Source organism: Stegostoma tigrinum, chromosome 30, assembly GCF_030684315.1.
Source record: "Stegostoma tigrinum isolate sSteTig4 chromosome 30, sSteTig4.hap1, whole genome shotgun sequence".
Lineage (NCBI taxonomy): Eukaryota > Metazoa > Chordata > Chondrichthyes > Orectolobiformes > Stegostomatidae > Stegostoma > Stegostoma tigrinum.
In genome coordinates this window covers 20,230,421-20,250,542 of record NC_081383.1, presented here as the reverse complement: position 1 = coordinate 20,250,542, position 20,122 = coordinate 20,230,421, and the positions used below count along the sequence as shown (strand labels likewise).

The following is a 20,122-nucleotide window of genomic DNA, read 5'->3' as shown; positions in this document are numbered from 1 at the left end:
TTTTATTTTCATATGTGAGTGTGTTGCAGTGCTGCATGGTGAGACCTTTTGGATGTCGATGGCCTGCGTTTACAAGTGTAAAATTACACTGACTGGTCCATGTTGACCTGAAGATGATAGTTGCGTTGCTGTGAAATACACAATTTGTAAAGTTGCCACTTTCATGGAGAGAGATTCATGGGGAGAACTGAGTCATTCATTTCTGCGCTGCTGTCTTCTCGGGACATAAGTCCTTAGATTCATTGAGCAGTTACTACACAAATGGAAGCCATTCAGCTGGTTCCGCCTGTTCCCCGCCGTCCTGTAAAATACAACAATGTCCTTGATATGAACATGGGACTTAGGGTGGAATCATCATTATTTGCACCATTCCGAGCTAAATCTTCCAACGGTTTTCCCGGCCCTTTCAAAAAAATCAATAAATTGTAAACGTCAGCACCATCTTAATGCCGTTGGTTAATGTAAAGACGGGGTGGGTCTGATGAAAGAGACAAGTCACAAATTTTTAGTTTTTCCGTGTTGCCCAAATTGCAAAATATATTCAGACAAGTTTCCCGAACACAACACAAGAAATCATTCATTCTGATGGGCGCAGCTTTGCAAAGATGAAATTCACATAATGCGACGTACAGAGTTCACATCTTTCTCCCTAATCAGTTTTACGCGGTTTACAAGAGCAGGTATTGCCATCCGTGGAGCTCTTGAACTTTATGGTAGAATGCATTTCACTTGCTTTTTCCCAGGTAAATTTGTTGCGACTCCTCACATACCCCCAAACTCTTAATTTCTAAGTAGCAGTTTGATCCATTTCTCTCTTCCCCCCCCGCCTTTTCTCACTACTTATTTGACCATAGTTTGCAAATCAGTTATTGTGTGCATTTATTTAACACGTTGTAATAGTTACAGCTGTTAAACTTATAATTGAAATATGATCTTGAATTCCATCATATTTGGCGCAATTGCCGAAGATGTTGAGGGGGATTGCTGGATTAGTAATCTGCGGTTCCAATTTTCCTTGTTACTCCAGGAACTGTGAATAGCCTCAGAAGGTTACAACGTCCCAGTTGATTGCCATGAACCACTGGCACGCTGTTTAATGAAGCCGTTTTCATCCGGGAGTGTTTGAAGCACAGCATCAAGCTTCAGAAACAAAATTCCTACTTTGACGTAATTCTCGATTGCCGATAGAACACGCACCACTGAGTAGGTAACAGGTGGAGTTTATGGGCGCAGTTTATGGACAGGATACATGTGAGACAGTAACTGCAAAATTAATTAAATTGTTCACATTTTACCAATTATTTGCCAATAGGAAGCGTCACATCTTATTGCATTTGTATCAATACAATACATTCAATCATTTTACCTAAAAGCATACACAATTAACTAATACGTTACATAATAATAGTCGAGATTTTAGTTAATGTAAAAGAAAGCGGCTGGGGTTATCTTGAGAATATTCCTGGACTGTAGTGGGTGAAAGGTGATTAATTGACATTAAACTTTGTTCCAAATATCAATAATTCAAAATGAGTCGAAATCAAGATTAGCTTCTTTTCCCCCGAAGGTTTTCATGTGTGTCAAGAAGCTTGAAGTTTACGTCAGGAAGTAGAGTTACGAGTGCTAGGCCATTAAAACTGGAGACTGTTTTTACATGTCTAATAATTAATACAACGCGTTTTCCCTTCAGACATCTATTGAAGTGGGATTGAATACGTGGAATGAAAGAGTAGAACAACTCGCCTTTCACAGTTATGTAAGAAATCCAATAACTTCTCCGAATGTGAGAATCCTGCAAAGAGAAAGATAATTTTCACATGGAAGTTAAAAATGGGAAGAAATAGATTTTAAAAATCAAAATGTTAATTGCTCCATTAGCCTCTGAAAGGTCTTGCAGATTGCATTGCAGAAGCTAAACAATAAAAGTATTTCTGCATTATATCGACTTCTTTTAACATAGTTTTCTGCCTGCAACTACTTTTTTTTATTGTAACGAATACCCTGTTTCGTCTATGTCCCTTCCCCATCGCGGCCTTACAAGCATGGGCAGCCGTTAAGAATACATGTGCAACGCCATTTGAAGAATATTGCAAAAATTTGATGTTAGATTATCAGTTAAACACACCCCCTGGGTTTATTTCATTAATATTTTATTGAAAGAATTGCTAACTAGATGAGGTCAGATAAATTTTATCTGTTATTAGTTTTGCACATCTTTGAAGTTGTGAAGGGTGCAGTATTCTTGTGGGACTTCATCGTTCTCCGTTAAAATCTCCTTCGTTTGGATAGAGAAAGTAATAATGACGTTGAATTTTTGAACGCATGTTCGCATAGACATTGCTTAAACAGGACTATAACCCGACAGAGATGTTTAATATTTGGCCAGTTATGTTCCTCATTCAAAGCCAGTGAAATTCGAGGCTGCAGGTAGTGATAATACTTTCATTTGAGGGGGAAAGTGCCTACACATGTAAAAGTGGCCTAGACGTGTTTGGCCGGCGAAACATTCTCTCCAGTTAGTATCTATTTTTATATAAATTTTACAGTTCCCGGGTCAAGAGTTTCTCTGCGTCCTTGAATATTTTCATAGATGTTGATTTAACAAGTCCCAAAATTTAAAATCCTGCCGAATAAGTACATTCGTTGCATATTTGGGTTGCAGTGTAAAAAAACTGCAAACTACTCGGGTTGCAATTAATCTGTTTTTATTCATTTTATTAGTTGAAAAGCAGAAACTACGTTTTGTACAGCCAAAGCTACTCGATAGACAGGAGGTGTAGGAAGCCTTTCAGCGCCGCCAGCAACTGTAGAGCATAATTGTGGAGGCCATGTTCACAAAAATATTCTAATGTACTCCTTACATTAAAATAGTCATTGCCCAAACTAAAACGAATGCTCTCTTGTAGTCATGCGACGGGTATTCTGTTAATACACAGGTAAGGCTGAATGTGACAAACAAATGTTTTGAGAAGTTTGGACTTTGATGGCTTGCAAGTAACATAGTAAAAATCCCGCCCCGTTTTGCAGTTAGAATCCACCACCTCTATCCCTTTATAATTTAATCAATCAAATCTTCTAGTCCTCATTACAGTTTATCTGACAATGAGGATTTTGTAAATTCGAGAAACGTCCTATATGTAGTTCCGTTTGAAAATCTCCCGGTGATCGTGGAGCTTTGTACAATTTTCTGTTGCATTAAACACCACATCTTTAAAAACAATCGGGGCTGCGTGTAATGACGATTATTGAGACAGTATTTTGTAGGTGAGGACTTCGAGCCTTAGAGTCATTAGGCTCTGAATGGAACTGTTTTCAGAATGTTTTTGCATGAATTAGAAAGTTTAATAAGCTGATATTTAATAATTCTCAGTGTATTGGGCTGGAATGTAAATTCATCTCATTGTTAACCAGTTTTTTTTTAAAAAAAGATTTATTCGGCATTGCTGGATTAAGATCAATTAAACATTTAGCTAGCCATTTGTTGTCGCAGAGACTTCAAGTCAATGTATTGAGTATTTCTATTTAAATAATTTGAAAAGAGTATTCCGCTAATGGTATGAAAGTTAGGGTGCTGAGTTTACCATCTATGTATTTCTTTTTAATATGCTTACAGGATTTTCGTGACGATTTGTCAGAAATCGGATTAATGTACGAACAGATTTCTTGTCGTGGTTTTTATGGCCACAGCTTTCCAAGGAATAACCAATAAGTCCTGATTTTCTTTAACAAAAAAAGAACAGCGTGAAAAAAATGCAGCCTAAAGCTTTGTATGTAAAATCAATAAATCCTATTTTAGTCAAATGCAAAGTCGTTAAATACATTGAAAAAGGCGTACGGTTGGCTCTTTACAATGTAGCAATTGGCAATATTCCAGACTGTTGTTTGAATGTTAATTTTAAATAAACCAGGGATGCAGGCTACCGATCTAGTCATTATTATTTACATTCTTGTTTACTTTGGAAGTGCTTAATTTCTAGACATGATAAGTATGGAATTGAGCCTGGCGTTACAATGTGTGTACCTCTTAACTAAACTCGTGCTTTTGAGTTGCTGGTATAATAGTTTATAATGCTAACCGCTAAGTTTTGAGAACATTTCACTCGCTGTTAAATCTTTAAGCAGTTTAACATAAAAGGAATAGAACAACTCGTCCTACAACACATTCGCAACGCAATTTATGACATAAACCCATTTTGTACCAAATAACAGTTACTATGTTGATTATTTGTTTTCTTCCTGAAGGATAATGCATGGAGATAAACTGAACGCTGCCACTGCATAACACATCTAATTCTAAAATTATACTCATTTGGAAAAATATTCATCCTGATTTTAAGAGTTTGCTTTAACAGTTTGATGCTGCCAGCTCGTTCTTCAAGGGAATTGAGTTTGTGATTTGTGCATTGAATATGTTAACACATTAGAGAATCTATTCGTTAGGATTTTCAGTAACTCTGGCTTAATTAGTATTCGAATATGTCTCACCTATATTACAATGTTTGCTAAATTCCTGAGTAATTCTTGAAGGTCTCGTATATAAATAAGTGGTGATGTTTAACTGCAAGCACCTTGTTTGCCAAGTACACGGAATACCATAACAATTGTCCTTCCCTTTGGACGGCCTGACTGATTTGAGTTCAGGAACTCAATTCTATTGTCATTGCCAAACCTCAACGTCCGAGAGGCGCCCACATTAAGGCACATCAGTTCAATATTTTCCAGAAATTCTGCAGCTGCAAATTTGACTAAATATGAGTCCACCTGAGGAATATTTCTTGCAACATTCATGGAGTCCGAGGGGAGGGAGAACAGTTGGCAAGGCAGGTCCTCTGCAGAGTCAATAGGCGATCTGTCGATATTAAACCACGCGGCACAGTTGCTAGCAGAAATGGCTATTTCATCAAGTCACAAAGCACTTCCGACACAGTGTAGAATTTTTAACAACTGGGCATGGCGGGTACATTCAAGAAGTACTGTATCTTCATGAAGCTTTGTTTACAGTGTAATAGCAGTTGAAAACTGACTGGCTTTGCTAGCCAGGCAAATACCGAAATTCTCAGCTCTTGGCATGAAAAGTGTGCTTTAGTCAAAACATGGGGTGTTAATACTACTGCAGGCACATGACCCGAGGATGCCACCACCAACCCCCCCACCCCCCCCACCCCACCCCACTCTCCCCCTTCAGCCTTTGTTTCGAAGATTACTTCTAAAGTGTTTTCATTCGACACTGAGACAGAGCGTTTTCCCTTCGGCGTTAAAACAATCTTTTGACTATTACTGCAGCAGGAAACACTTTTAATTGTCCGTGAACTTTTATTTGTCTTTTTTCCCAACATGCCTCACTGTCATGTGTTCTAACACATGGGCTCTTTTATGACTTTAGTTTTAACTGGTCTGGCTTGCTATAGCCTCCTGGATGGAAGAAACTGACACGTATCTGGTGTTATTAGTCACACAAGCATTTTCCTGACTACTGTTGCCTCCTGTTTTCTGGAAGAACCAATTAAATGCCAGAAGATCGATACTGGAAGGGACATTCGTTACTTAAATCACCCACTGTTAAGATACTCCATCTTTAAAATGCAAAATGGAAATCTGTGCTCTCAACAGATATAATGTTCTGGATGTGATTTAGTAGAAGAAACGAACTCAACACAATCTCCCGGCTGAAATGCTGTGGTGTAATTTGAACCGCTCTTTAACTGAAGATGAGCCCCTCATTAATTTCTGGATTTACTTTAACAGAGTGACTTCAAATTGGCCCAAAACGTTTCAAATTAAGTGAGACATTGTTAAAAACTGGGAAGTTCCTTCCATGTCGGCCAAAGCGCAAATTAGCAGAGCGAAGAAGTTGATTGTGATACCCAAATAGCAACTGTATCTAAAAGTGCAATCTATCATAACTTCTTATACAATACATTTAAATTGAGATTATAAATTATTTAAATTGTTTGCTATATAGAGAGAGACGATGCCACACCTGTGGCCCATTTGGCCTGTTAAGCAAACACATACAAGTAGTCTCTACTTCTCTTTCCTATCAAAACTTTTTCCATTCTTAGCGCTACCAGGCCAGGTGGATGCCGCGAGGGCAATATATCTTTCCCACTTTCGACACTTGGAGACGATATAATGTACTTTTAGCACTTCTTAACTGCTTTTACTAATCACAACCTCAAAAACTGTTGCATCATTAGGCCGTATAAATTAATTAAATCCTATTCATGTTCTTATGACATGTCAATTGTAATTTGCATTTGGAAAGAACCCTGCACGGTGATTAAACTTGCATACATTTGTCTTCGACTCTTTGTTTTAGTTAATATTTACTGTTAAGAGCACCTAAACAATCCGCCGGGTAAGACGTCTCTTTGAGTAGGTGGGTATTTTACATCATGTTATTGTAAGCAAACTACACTTACTTTCCCAGCTGTTTATATAAAATCAGCAACGCGACTGGGACTTGAGAGCTGTGTACAGACAAACGATTTCAGGGAAATTCACTTACGAATACAGTAATGCGTAACAAAACTTTTTTTCCTCTAGCCTTCAAGTGAATAACAACCGCTGCCAATGAGAATTTAATGGCAACTAATTAATCTCTGTCATTACAATGCTGCATAAGATGATAGCAGAAGGTATCTGTGATAATATTAGAGCTCCATAGCAGCAGTGTGCTCCATCGAAAAAGAGTTTGATTTTTGTTTCTTTGTTAGGGATTTTTATTGTGCAATTTTCCATTCCGCAATATCTGTTCTTTCAGTGCCCTGCGAACAGTGAGCGATATAATCATGTTCACAGTCCCTCGTTAAAACGGCAAGAATAGCCCCCTACTTGTTTTGACTGATTATGCAGCGACTGGATCTATGAGCCGAAGATGGAACGCTTTTTGGGTGCGGAATTGCTCTGAATCTGCCTGCATTAGACATAGCACAGCGGGCAAGCCAACAAACGTAAATTGAGCTTCTACTGATTGTACGACAGCCGGTGGAAACACCTGTTTACTTACCGGCGGGGCGAGTAGAAGGAGGGGGGCAAGATCTTGCGCGTTATTTTGGTAAGGAATAATGATGCAGCTCTTACATTTTCTTCCCTCACAGATAATTCCGAGGTGAATTTGCTGGAGAAGAGGTGGATAAGAATTAACCCGAGCTAGGGGCGAACAGGCAGAAAGAAATGGATCAATACTTGGCCGGGCCAGAGCAGCTGCCAGATGGTTAGGAGATAGAAAAAAGCTGCACACCCCAAACTGTTTCTCTCTGGTCCCTTCAAAAGGGATAAATAAAGAGTAGTTATTACATGTAGTTTTGAAGCAACAATTGCAACTATTAGTACTTTTAAGTACAGGTTAAAAACCACATCAATCGGAGTTTACAGAAATCGTATCTACAATTGGTGTGTGGAATTAATGTCCTAAATAAATCCACGACAGAGCTAATCAAGGAGAAATTCTTTTAAAAAAAATGTTAGCTTTATTTTGGAACATTCCAGTTATTCAGCAGATTGGAGGGCAGTGCTGGCGTCATTAATGATTACAGTTGAATTAATTAAGTGGTGACGAGCATTTTTAAACTAAAGGCCGGGCTATGGTTGTCATCCTTTGAAAAGGGCCTGACTTAGCGCCTTTCACTAGCATCATCACGTTAATGAAATCCACTATGTGAATCAGTGACACATAATATAACGTAAATGTTAAAAGTTGCACCATCCTTTCGAATTCAGTTTTCCTAACTTGCTGCCATAATGGGAAATGACCATTTTTAAATAAAACCAAAAATCCTTTACGTTCTGATTTTCAGCACATTTGGCTGCGCTTTGGCTAATGATATTTTATTGATTTGGACGAAGCAATGAGGTGTTGCAGATCCCTGCTAGAATGAAGCGAGCGTTCTACTTTCTAAATTATATTTTGTTAATTACGAAAGGAGTGCCGAGGAAATAAACTGGCTTTCAACTAAATCAAGTGGCGGAAAGGACTATCAGCTTTACTGGCATCACAAGTAAAGAACAACAATAATATTCTTCCCAGATAATCAACGTTACCCTGAATTTGTGTTTAATTGAGCAACATTTATTGTGACGACGTAGAAATCGGTAGTTTTGGAAATGATAGAGGGTTTTGTGAAAATAAACGTTCATATTGTCCTGGTAATAATGGTGTTGTGTTGTTGGTTTAAGAGAAATGAGCAAGTTGTAATTGAGTTAATATATTTCAGCGTCAGCAGATCCGGAAGCTGAAGCGAGTCAGTTTAGCAGGAGAAGTGAAAAGGAGCAGCAGTCTGACCCGCAGCGTCTCTCTCGGTTGTAAAGTTCTGTGTTCTTAGATCAGGAAAACAAAGTGTTTTCGCTGCAGTCTGTAACCGTTAAACACTCAAGGCAGCCCATCTTTCAAACAGAAAACACAGAAATGTCAAACTTTCTGTAAACTGTTTTTTTATAGATGTTGAGGGGACTGTGGCTGAATGCAGGGTGACTATAGCACGGGGCTACAAAGAGAAACAGGTGAATTGTAGGTACAGCCGACAGGTCATTCAGAATATTCTATACCCGAGAGGAGGCGAGATTATTCTCGGTTATTTTAGCCTGCTGTATATATTGTGAGGTATGGTCCTGGGGTACATTCCCGCGATGAAAAAGTGCGGCCTCCGGATTTACTGGCGGCGATGTTCACTAAATCACAGCTCGATTTGTGGAGTGTTTTTTTTCCAAAATCTTCGACCTCAGTATATTCCAGATCAAAGCGCTCTCAGCTGGGTTTTTGTATGTCTTTATGTTGCAAATCCTCTGCAAGTCCCTTAATACAACACTTTCATGTTGTTACCACTGGTTACTGCACTGACTCCCCAAAGGCTTTCACCCCCACCCCAACCACAGGTCAGAATTTGTCTTTCTCACGTCAGCCTGGAAAGTTTCATCATTCGGCGCTTACCAATGGCACTTAAAGCTAGGAGTCATCATTCGGCCATAAAAAGGATCAGGTTTTCGTGGAGAAATCAGCATTTCCGGTTGAACAATAAAGGCAGTGTGTGCAGGCGCTCGCGCGCGCACACACACTCACACACACACACACACACACACACACACATAAATGATGCCACTTTATCCTTACAAACCCGGTTCCAAATTCAGCGTCGTGTTTACTTCCTCCCGAGTTCAAACAGAAGTGAATTTATCAAAGCGCATCGTTTATATCAGTGTGACTGCGTCCCCGGGTGAACCTGAAGACCTGCCGAGTCTAACGAGCGCAAACTCTCTCACCAGAACTGCTCCAATGCAGCTGACAACTTGGGCTTTGGAAATGTTTCCCAGCGCTGTTAGGGCATAACTAATTCGATGACAATTTCGAGTGGGCGCCGTGACTGCACTTCTGTGGCAAAGCAGCTGCGAGTGTTCCACATTGGACCTATTGATCAGGAGAGCGGCAGGGTTTCAACAAAAAAGCCCCAGTGTTGACAAACAATCGAGGTGTCTTCAGATCATGACCACTGTACACCTAGTAACCGCACTGGTATCTCTCGGCTGAAGATTTGAGGGAAGTGTAAAAGCTGAAATGAAGGACAATTCTCCCCAAACACTGGGCACTTTGTAACGTGTTCTGAGGAAGGCTCAGTGGCCTCGAAACATAAACTCTGATTTCTCTCCACGGGTGCTACCAGACGTGCTGAGTTTCTCCAGCAATTTCTGTTTTTGTTTCGGATTTACAGCATCCACAGTTGTTTTATTGTAAAATGTGTCACCTTGTACAGAAGCGTCATTCAGGCCTAAAAGCCCGTCTCTTTAAGACACCGCAACTCAAAAAGTGCAGCTCTGAATTTGACACTGTTGCAAAGAATCAAAATGCTGTAGTGTGTGGTATGAACGGAAATACTGGTGAAATTGTCAAACTTGTTCCATATCAAAAAAAAGTCAACTGTCACAATCTCGACCCTCAAAGGCTTGGCTCTGAAAATGGGGAAGTTGGATTCGGGTGACTGTCTCAGGCCCTGCGCAGACCCTGATGGGGCAAATGGCCTCTTTTAGCCCCGCCATGAACTTTCTGTGACTGTGATCCAGTGCAACTGGATACTGAGAGGTCTACTCATTTTAAGGAACGGATTGTATTTGCCCGGTCAACGACCATTGATGTCTGAACTGCCTAAAACATTGAAGCAACCGTCTCAGTGAACAAAATGATCCTCCATGTTTAGAGATGGGCCTCGAGGGCCGGGTCTGATTCCGAGATTTCGAGCTGTGGTTGTTGGAAGGTGATACCTTCCTTATCTGCAGTGAGAGAAAGCCTTGTCAGTGAGATAACGCAGCCCGAGCTTAGCTGCCGGCCTGTGCTGGGGCTTGGATGTGAAGCTGAACCGTCAGTGTTGAAGTGAGAGGCTGCAATTGTGGCGAGGTTCATGCTTCGCTAATTGCACTCATGCGTTGTTCGGCCTGAAACTTTCTGGCTTTCGTATGGGAGGAATGCATAGGGCAGGAGTGATGGAAGAAGTGGGGGGTGGTGGTAGGGTGGAGAGAGATAGAGGAAAAGAAACCTTCCGGAAATTCAGTAATGAGATGGGGGAGTGCTGACGTCAAACTCGGATGTGAGAGTGTGCGCACTGAGAGTCTGTCTCTCTCTGTCTCTGCCCCAATCTGCCAGCGGTTAAACCTGCAGCCAGGGAGCAGCGCATCAGTCAGAGAGAGAGAGAGAGACAGACAGACAGACGCACACACACGATCTGAGAGAGAGAGAGCCACAGCAGCAGCACCGATCGCTACATCCCCCCACCCCACCACCCCCTCCCAGACACACACACACACACACACCTACACCCACACACACACACACACACACACACACACACAGAGAGAGAGAGAGCTCGACCGAGCGGATGGCTAGGGATTGATGCCTCCTTTTTCCTCACCTCTCTCTCCAACCCAGCGAGCATGGAGCTTACAATGGAAAACCTCGGGAATATCCACGGCGCCAGCCAAGCCAGCGACCTGATGAACAGTTCCCACAATCGCCAGGCGTCTCACCGGAGCCTGGCGCCTCACGGCCGGCCTGCCATGGTGTCCAGCATGGCTTCTATCCTGGAAGGGGGAGAGTACCGGCCGGATCCGAGCCTATCAGGCCCCCTGCACCCGGCCATGAGCATGTCGTGTGAGAGTCCGCCCGGGATGAGTCTGAGCAGTACCTACACCACGCTGACCCCTCTGCAGCACCTGCCGCCCATCTCCACCGTGTCTGAGAAATTCCACCACCCTCACCCTCACCACCATCACCACCATCATCACCATCACCCCCCACACCAGAGGCTGCCCGGCAATGTCAGCGGCAGCTTCACCCTCATGAGGGACGAGAGGGGGTTACCTTCCATGGGCAATCTCTACAGCCCCTACCACAAAGACATGGCGAGCATGGGGCAGCCGCTGTCCCCTCTCTCCAACGGACTGGGCACTTTGCACAACTCTCAGCAGCCCCTCACCCCTTACGGCGGGCACATGGCCAACGAGAAGATCCTGTCCCCCAGCGGGTTCGAGTCCCACGCTGCCATGCTGTCCCGGGGAGAAGAGCACCTGGCCCGGGGACTGGCGGCTCCCGGAGCCGGCATGATGGCCCATCTCAACGGCATGCACCATCACGGTCACCATCACGGCCAGGCCAACGGCTCCCTGCTGTCCTCCGAGCGCGACCGCCAGCCGTCGGTGTCCGCCTCGCAAAGCGGAGGCTCCAACCAGGTCGAGGAGATCAACACCAAGGAAGTGGCCCAGCGGATCACCGCCGAGCTGAAGCGCTACAGCATCCCGCAGGCCATTTTCGCCCAGCGCATCCTGTGCAGGTCACAAGGGACCCTCTCAGACCTGCTGAGGAACCCCAAACCCTGGAGCAAGCTCAAATCCGGCCGGGAGACATTCAGGAGGATGTGGAAGTGGCTTCAGGAGCCGGAATTCCAAAGGATGTCAGCTCTAAGGCTTGCAGGTAGGACGGAGAATGCACCGAGATTCGGTGCTTGTTTTTACACGTGCCGCTTTCTTTAAAAAAACTGTAATATACAAATCTATTCATAATGCAAACCTAACCATAACAGATACTGAAAACTTCGGGCGGGTTGCTGAATGATTTCCCTTCATTTAAACGGAAAGCAGTTATTCAAAGCGTGCTTCACCATCTTTGTGCTGTAATATTTCCCATTCATTTATTTATCGCTTTGTATTTCTTTGTCTCCGTGTTTGACTGTGTGTGTGTGTGTGTGTGTGTGTGTGTGTGTGTCTGTGTGTGTGTGTGTGTGTGTGTCTGTGTGTGTGTCTGTCTGTGTGTGTGTGTGTGTCTCTGTGTGTGTGTCTCTGTGTGTGTGTGTGTGTGTGTGTGTGTGTGTTTGTGCATTACATTCGCGCACAGAGATTTCAGTGTTCGCTATTCCGCTCACACTCCCTGTTTTTTGACAGGATCCCCAGGGTTTTCCCATTAATGTCATTTTCTCCCACACTTCCCCTGGTTGAACTTATGTAAACACGGTATTAGTTGTTTCGGGACAGAAACACATTCACCTAATATAGTTGAATGTCCCGCTACCTGGTTCGTACATAACTACTATCGCACACACATAACAAAACAATCTGCAGTCAATCTCCTGTTCTCTTTCATACACTTGGCATTGGGGAGGAGTGGGCGGGGGAGCGGTAGGTTGTTCTGCTGGTTAGATGATTTGTATCGATGAGCAAACAAAAAAGAATTCTTTCCAGCAGACTAGATTGTTCATATTGAAGGGAAAGGCATTGTGTCCATTATTCCACCTGTGTTTTCCTTTTGGAAAGAGTGCTTGCATTGTATTTCGCTCGCTAAGTGAAGGTAGCACCACAGATGTGGATTGAACTGAGGTCCATCTCATTGATGGGTAGCAGCTCTGTGCAGTTGGTATGAAAACTCTCTATTCTATTCGATCGTGTTTGTACTGTGTACTATCCATTTCTGTAACTGGCTGACGTGCACGTCTTAATGGGTTTTTAAAATGAGTTGTGGGCCACCTAGCGTGATCGTTGTGATAATGTGCCGGTACACCAACCATCTCTGGGACCCTCTCCGCCTCATTCAGCCACGTCCCCTTGGAAAGTACAGGTGCGGAGCATCTTCGGGACACGACCGTCCTGAGGTGTATAATCCATGCGGTGCCACGTGTCCCACAATTTACCTGCCCCTTAATTAGGTGCGAATCGAGGCATCTTTTAGTTACAGTCAATGCGCTATTGGAAAGCAGTTAATGTAATGCAGATTGCATTGGTTTTACAAGAGTCTGATAAATAAAGATTTAAACTATCCCGAATTGGCTTTTTAAGTGTCTCTGTTGTTAAACTCAATCGAGCGTTTGTGTTTTATTTCTGTTCCAAAATGTTGTATGGAAGAGTCGGGTCAAATTAGCGCAATAGAGACAAGTGCTCTTAGATTTAGTAACACATAAAGGAATGAGATGGAAACGTTTTAAATGAAGTTTTTGAAAATATAAAATCTACTTCTGGGCGGCTATATACATATATATAATATTTAATGTTATATTTTATTAGAAATCATACAACATTAAAGATTGTGATTATTGACCCGTGCAGCACTGGTGGAACTTGGCAAGCCTAAAATAACATTTTGCGATCTCCTATTAAATGACAATAAATCTTCAATGCCATAATCCAGCCTGACCACTATACTCACATCTGGGGTGTGCATAGCTGCCAGTGTCTCTTCAGTTCCTGGATGGCGTTGTAATGTGACATTTTTCTTTCCGCACATTTAGGCTTCAGCTTCCTTTGTTATCACTGTGTCAGCACCGAGAATCTTGCCATTCGCAAGGTCTTTGGAATTTACAAATATTTGGGAGTTTTGCTGAACTTATTCCTTGTCATAGAATAATTTCTGATGACAAGGGAGGTTCGGAAATCCCAGCGCAATGTCGCACTCGTGAGATTGAGATATAAATATGAAAAAGAGAAAGAACCAGGATTCTTTACTAGGAGTAAGGGAGACAGAATGGTTCGCGTTTGAAACCACAAAATCAATAGCTTCGAATTACAATTCGGAATTCATCACAGTCAAAGAAATCGATTTTTAGGGTTGTTCAAATATTTTGAAACGGCAGTACACTGCCAGATAATGCTGTATATGGTGAGGCTGCAGAAAAGAAAAATCACAAGTGAACGTATAGGGGTGGTTTCAGATGTTGTAGATACCACCACCATTTGCATGTTTGGCAGCAATGATTGGGACACCTTGGCAATGGGATTGATGTGTTTAGCGCCACGATTTCATTCGGGATGTAAAGGAAAAGAAAATGCTGTGAGAATCCGTCGCAGATTCAATTCATGTCAGAGCACTGGTTTAAAATGACCAGACTTGTTCTCCTCACACGAGCTGGAATCTGTTCTGTTTAATCATAATACAAGCGTGTATTCGAACAACCCAAATGTATTAGAACGATTGTAAATGCCATCATTGCTCAATACTTCAGAGTTTCTCCCAAAGTTCAAGTTTCTGGTATTTGAGGTAACTTGAATGCAATTCTCTGGATTCGCAGAGAACATAAAATGTATCCATTTCAGCGGGTGTCGACCGGTTCACAGCAGAGGCGAATGGTTAGGGATGAACAGCCGCTTTACTACATGGTTGGCACAGACTGCATCTTTACAGATATGTTATCTTCATTAACAAGATATAGCCACACATCAAATCTAATGGATAACACAAAGCAGAGGTTTAAAATGATGGGGTGTAGAGAGTAACCCTCCAAATGGATTCTAATGGGACTAAAGATGCACTCAGAAGAACTTTTTTTGTTTGTTTGAGATGCTAAGATGATGGGCTACATTTTCACCACCTGATTATTGAACCCCCACCCCCACACCTGCAGGTTGTACAGATCTCACTGGCAGGGCATACCACAAAGCGGCTGATGCTGCTGTTTAAATGAAGCTGATGTGATTGTACCGGTAGATATACAATCAATAAACATAACTGCTGAACGCTGAACTGGCGCTTGCATTGGATCTAACTCTGTCCACTCCACCTTCTTCTCTTGTGTTTGTGGATTGTGGATTAAGGATCAATTATTGAAAGGGATTCTAACGCCATATTCGCGCCTGGGACTACTTTTCCTGCACGACTGGCGAGCAGATCACTCATAAACAAACTCAAGATTCTCCAGCATCTGCAGTTCCCATTATCAAATATCTCTGAGGGTTTTGATTTCGGCAGTATGTGCGTGGTGCAGAGCCTTCCTTTAAGGATTTTTTTTTAAGGATTGCTACATTTATTTTCTCTCGTCATGTTTGGTGTTGTTGGACTCATGGAATGCCGCAAAAAAGTCACTCCCCATCAACTCGATCCAATACTTAGCATCATACATCAGGGTTTACAACACGTTCATTCATGTGTTTACGGTATTGCAGACTATAATTCTTGCATTTGATTATAATTTCCTGCTTGGTCTCTCCCAGATATATTTTTTCTTAAATGAAATGCATGCTTGACAAATGTGCAAGCCTGTAAATCTTTCATAAAAAGATGCATCTATTATTTATCAAATAGGTACATGCTAAATACATCAGGCACACAGGCACTCATCCATACTGCCTCATCGCGCACCACACTGAAATAATGAGCTATCTTTCAACGTGAAATTATCGATTAGCATTACATAGCTGATGCCGATTTTAGCGTTAAAAATGAATTGTTTCTTTGGGGGAAGTGGAAACGCCGTCTGTTTTATGACATGATTGCGGCAGTAAGACAGAAAAAATGTGGGAGATGGTGGATGGGAGGGAAACAGATAGAGCAACGAGAGCTGGTTGTGTGCAGTTTGAACCCAGTCAATATTGATCCCACAGCAAACCTGCCAATGCTACTGAGAGGCACATTCTACTCGCAAATGTGATCAAAAGCCTGGCGTCTACGATCTCCGCGATTGAGGCTTTCCCCAAGACCCATCGGTAGTCAGTGCAGTGAAATTTTCCCTCCATACATCCCTATTGTTCCAATTAACGAAATCGAACCTGCAGCTCCTTAACTTCTGTGGCCACATCGACGCATGATCCCCGCGCGATCCTCGGTGATGCTGATTCTGTGTGTCTTAGTCTCTTGAGTGTGCGTGTGTGATTGTGTGTATGCTAGTTTGTGTCTGTGTTAGTTTGTGTGTTAGTCTGTGAGTGGGTTAGCCTATGTGTGCATTAGTCTGTGTCTTCTCGATAGTCGGTGTCTATGTTAGCCTGTGTGTATTAGCTTATATGTGTGTTAGTCTGTATGGTGTACGTTAGTCTGTGTGTGTGTGTTTGTGTGCGCGCCAAACTGTGTCTGTGTTCCTCTGTGTGTTAGTCTATGTGTTGTATGTGTTAGTTTGTGTGTTTCTTTGTGTGTGTCTGTGTGTTTCTGTGTGTGTCTGTGTGTATGTGTGTGGTATTTGTGTGTGTCTGTGTGTGTCTGTGTGTGTCTGTGTGTATGTGTGTGGTATTTGTGTGTTTGTGTGTGTCTGTGTGTTTCTGTGTGTGTCTGTGTGTATGTGTGTGGTATTTGTGTGTTTCTGTGTGTGTCTGTGTGTTTGTGTATATGTCAGTTTGTGCGTTTTGGGCGTGTTTGTTCGCGATAGTTTGTGTTTCTGTGTCTTTGTGTGTTAGTTTGTGTTTCTGTGTATGCCTGTGTGTTTGTATGTGTATTTCTGTGTGTGCCTGTGTTTGTGTGTTAGTTTGTTTCTGTGTGTTTGTGTGTGTTAGCTTGTGTGTTTCTGTGTGTGTGTGCCTGTGTGTTTGTGTGTGTTAGTTTGTGTGTTTCTGTTTCTGTGTGTGTGTGTTAGTTTGTGTGTTTCTCTCTGAGTGTACGTGGGCTGGGGAACGCCGAAATAGGACGGCCAATTGAAGTAATGCCGGCAACCGCAGCTTTAGTTAAACTGAAAATAGGCCGCACTACACATTGAGAAAACGGGCCATGGAGCATTTCCGCAGAAGCTGCCAGATGGATAGCTCCGCCAAAGGGCCAAAGCGTCCCAATTGAGTTTCGGTTGCCACAACAACGCTTACAGCAAAAAAAAGCAAAAAACGAAGATTTTTGTTTGATTGCTCTCACGATTGATGAAGTTCCAGCTGTATTTAAAAAGAGGGGAAATCAATGTGTTTTGGCAAACTAGCTTCCATTTGTAACAGGATAGGTGACAGAATGAGCTAAAACACCTCCAAAATACGGCGGTTTCTTTCGGAAAGCGGAATCTAACAAAATAAAACACAGTAGTCCTGACCATTTAAACGATATAAATAAAGGAATTTGCATGTCTTTAAGAAACACCTACTTGGCATATCGATTTCCCACACATTGTGATTCACCTTCTAACTTTGAATCGACTGAAATAATTTTCTTTTACATTTTAGGCGCCGCTTAATGTTTCGCGGGATGCTTTGCCAATTATCCGGGTTTTTTTTTCGTTAGATATCATTCAGAATTGCAATGGTGCAATTAGATCGAGCTGCTTCTGGTAAAACCAAACAAAAAGTGGAGTGTATTCTGACCAGGCCCTGAGCGGGACGGTTACTGGATGTAGCTTGCTTGAAGGGAACGGTATTGAAATTCTCAATGAATGAATGAGGTTCGTTCGCCACTTATCAGGCTGCTGCTGAGGGAGCCTTGGAATTAGTTACAAAGGTCGCTGCTGCCAGCCCTTCTTATCTCGTTTATATCTCGTTGTTGAATTCGGAGGCAGTCTGTTGGAAGTCGGGTTGGTCCCGAACGAAAGTTAAAGAGTAACAACAAGAGAACAGATAAAATGACCATTTCAGAAGGGATTCTGTGTACCACAGAGGGCGAGAGAAAGCAAGGAAGACAGACAGGGGCACTTACACACACACACACACACACTTGCGCGCACACACACACACACACACACACACAAACCACGCAGTCTGTGTAGTTTTCCGCCAGACTCTTTTGAACACGGTAGCCAACCCTTCTGATCTTTCCGGTGCCGCAGCCGAAATGGGAATTCGTTGTTTTTGCAATAAATTGGAGAAGTGAAAGACGGAAGCGAGACTGTTTTACTGCGAGAGGTCACTTTGGTGAAGATTGTTCTTGATTTGAAACAGTAGAACGGCTGCGGACATTAGTTCGTGATTACGTTATGAGGGGGTGACTAAATTATTATACTGCTGCTGATAATACTCAAGTACTTAATCATTAACAAAGCAAAATACATGATTTGACAAGTTTAGAATTTAAACAGGCATGCGACCATGTTAGACTTTGTGTTCGACTTACTTTAAGAGCGCGGCGTTTGCGTGCAGTTCAAAATATGATGGATTGGCATTGAATATCTTGATATTGTTTGAAATAAATTTGGGATAAAAACAATCGGATGTGGCGTTTAAACCATAGTTTAAAAGATAATAACATCTGTGTACACGAAGCTAAACTGGAATGCTGATAACACCCAGGAACTATTATGCCCACAATTCCATTTCAGTGAAAACACCGGAAGGTTTCATATTGTCATTCCAACAATAATAATGAAATAATGTCGAATGATCGCAATGTTATTCATAACTGGCATTATAAATATGAAAGAAACAAGATTTAATTGTCTGCCGTTTGTAATAATAACCGAAGATGTTTCTATCAAATTCCAAGAGATCGGAAAGCGGAGTGTTTTACATTAAGCCGCGATGGATTAAATTCATGCACCTAACCCCGTTTTGTTAACCAGAACCGAGAAAGCTGTATGAAGGTGATCAAAGATTACATCATTAGCATTTCCCGGAAGAGTTTTCTTTGTTGTAGCAGGCGAGGTGAAGTGAAAAGCTCAGATATATCTGAGATAACAAGGTCTGAAGTGGGGCAACCTGAGAGACCAGTGGGTCAAACTTACAGAGGAAAGGACTGAGGCAAAAACCATCATAGCGCTCCGAAGTGACCAATCATCCTAGTCCACTGGCTAACCCTTATAGAAGCGAGTGGGGGCGATTTCTGCCGTTAAAATGCATTTTGACCGCATTCCCGTTTAGATTTCTGACCCCATAATACTAGCATTATTCAGATTCATTGTTTTCATTAGTAATGGCGCTAAGCGCCTTTTGAGTGAGAATCTCGTCTATTTATTTGATGTTCAGTACACTTCTGGCTGCCTGTAGAATGGCAAAGGAAATTTAAAAACAAAATTATGAATCCTGATCATAACGTTCGCCAATGTTTCACTTTTCGACTTAAAACACCGAGGACACCATTTTTCTTTCTAGACCATCACTTGAAAATGCTCAGCAGCATTAATCAGAAAGCGTATGTACATAAATTATTGTCCCTACAGCTCCCGCAAAGCTCAAATCCTTTAAAGCTGCCCACAGTGGCTAGTACTTTCTGCTCAGTTACTTCTCACAGCACACCTGTCCATCCGTGAAAAGTGCAGCTCAGAATTTCAAAAATGATTCTTTATGGTCGAGCATGTAAAGGCAGTCAGTAACGATTGTATGAAATGACATTCAACGGCTGGATTTCGAATTCCCGAAATAATATTGTAATCTTGCAATCCCACAGAGCGCTCTACATCCCAAACATTACATTACAATACGTAGATATTAAATGTTGACAATATTCGGAAATGTTCAAGCTAAACATCATTAATTAATGCCTAGTTGCTGCTGTAGGATAGAATATCTAATCCACTAAAACCACAGCAGAATCCTTCCATTGCTACACATTAAAATAACGCGTTTGTTTAAAAGATGGCACCTGCAACAAAATGGTGTTCTGGCAAATAAGTAGGTTCGCGCGTTGCTGAGTATAGTCCGAACCTTGCTTTTAGCGATCTCTGATAAATCTCTATCATCGTTTCAAACAGAATGCCAAAAGTCAGAATTTTATTAAAGAAACAAGAATTCTGAATTGTCCATGTTTAAACGGAGAATGTCGTGGTAGTCCCGACGAGTTTACGCACGCTAGGCTTCTCAAACCCGCCCTTCTGGAGGCATGAGCCAAACTGGTTAACTGGGACACCAGCATTTATCATATCGTCCATATTAGGAAACGCTTGATCGAAATCCCCTGGCAATCAATTAGAGCCTAACCAAATGTCTCATGTAAAGGAATTGTCTCTATTAAGCGGCGCGGACTGTTCGTGTCTTGACTGTCTTTTAGTTT

The 20,122-nt window shown here is 42.1% G+C and overlaps 1 protein-coding gene across 3 annotated transcripts in view; it reads left to right on the top strand.

The window, feature by feature from the left end:
* The first annotated feature begins 10,810 nt into the window (after nucleotides 1-10,810).
* Nucleotides 10,811-20,122, top strand: part of onecut3b (one cut homeobox 3b) — a 99,868-nt gene continuing 90,556 nt past the window's right edge. For 2 of the 3 annotated variants that reach the window (XM_048559987.2, XM_059638490.1), the window contains exon 1: nucleotides 11,035-11,953. In XM_048559987.2, the coding sequence (XP_048415944.2) occupies nucleotides 11,041-11,953 (913 nt within the window). In that variant the 5' untranslated portion in view covers nucleotides 11,035-11,040. Of the gene's footprint in view, nucleotides 11,954-20,122 lie in introns of all 3 variants that reach the window. The other variant, XM_048559988.2, reaches the window with a different exon arrangement.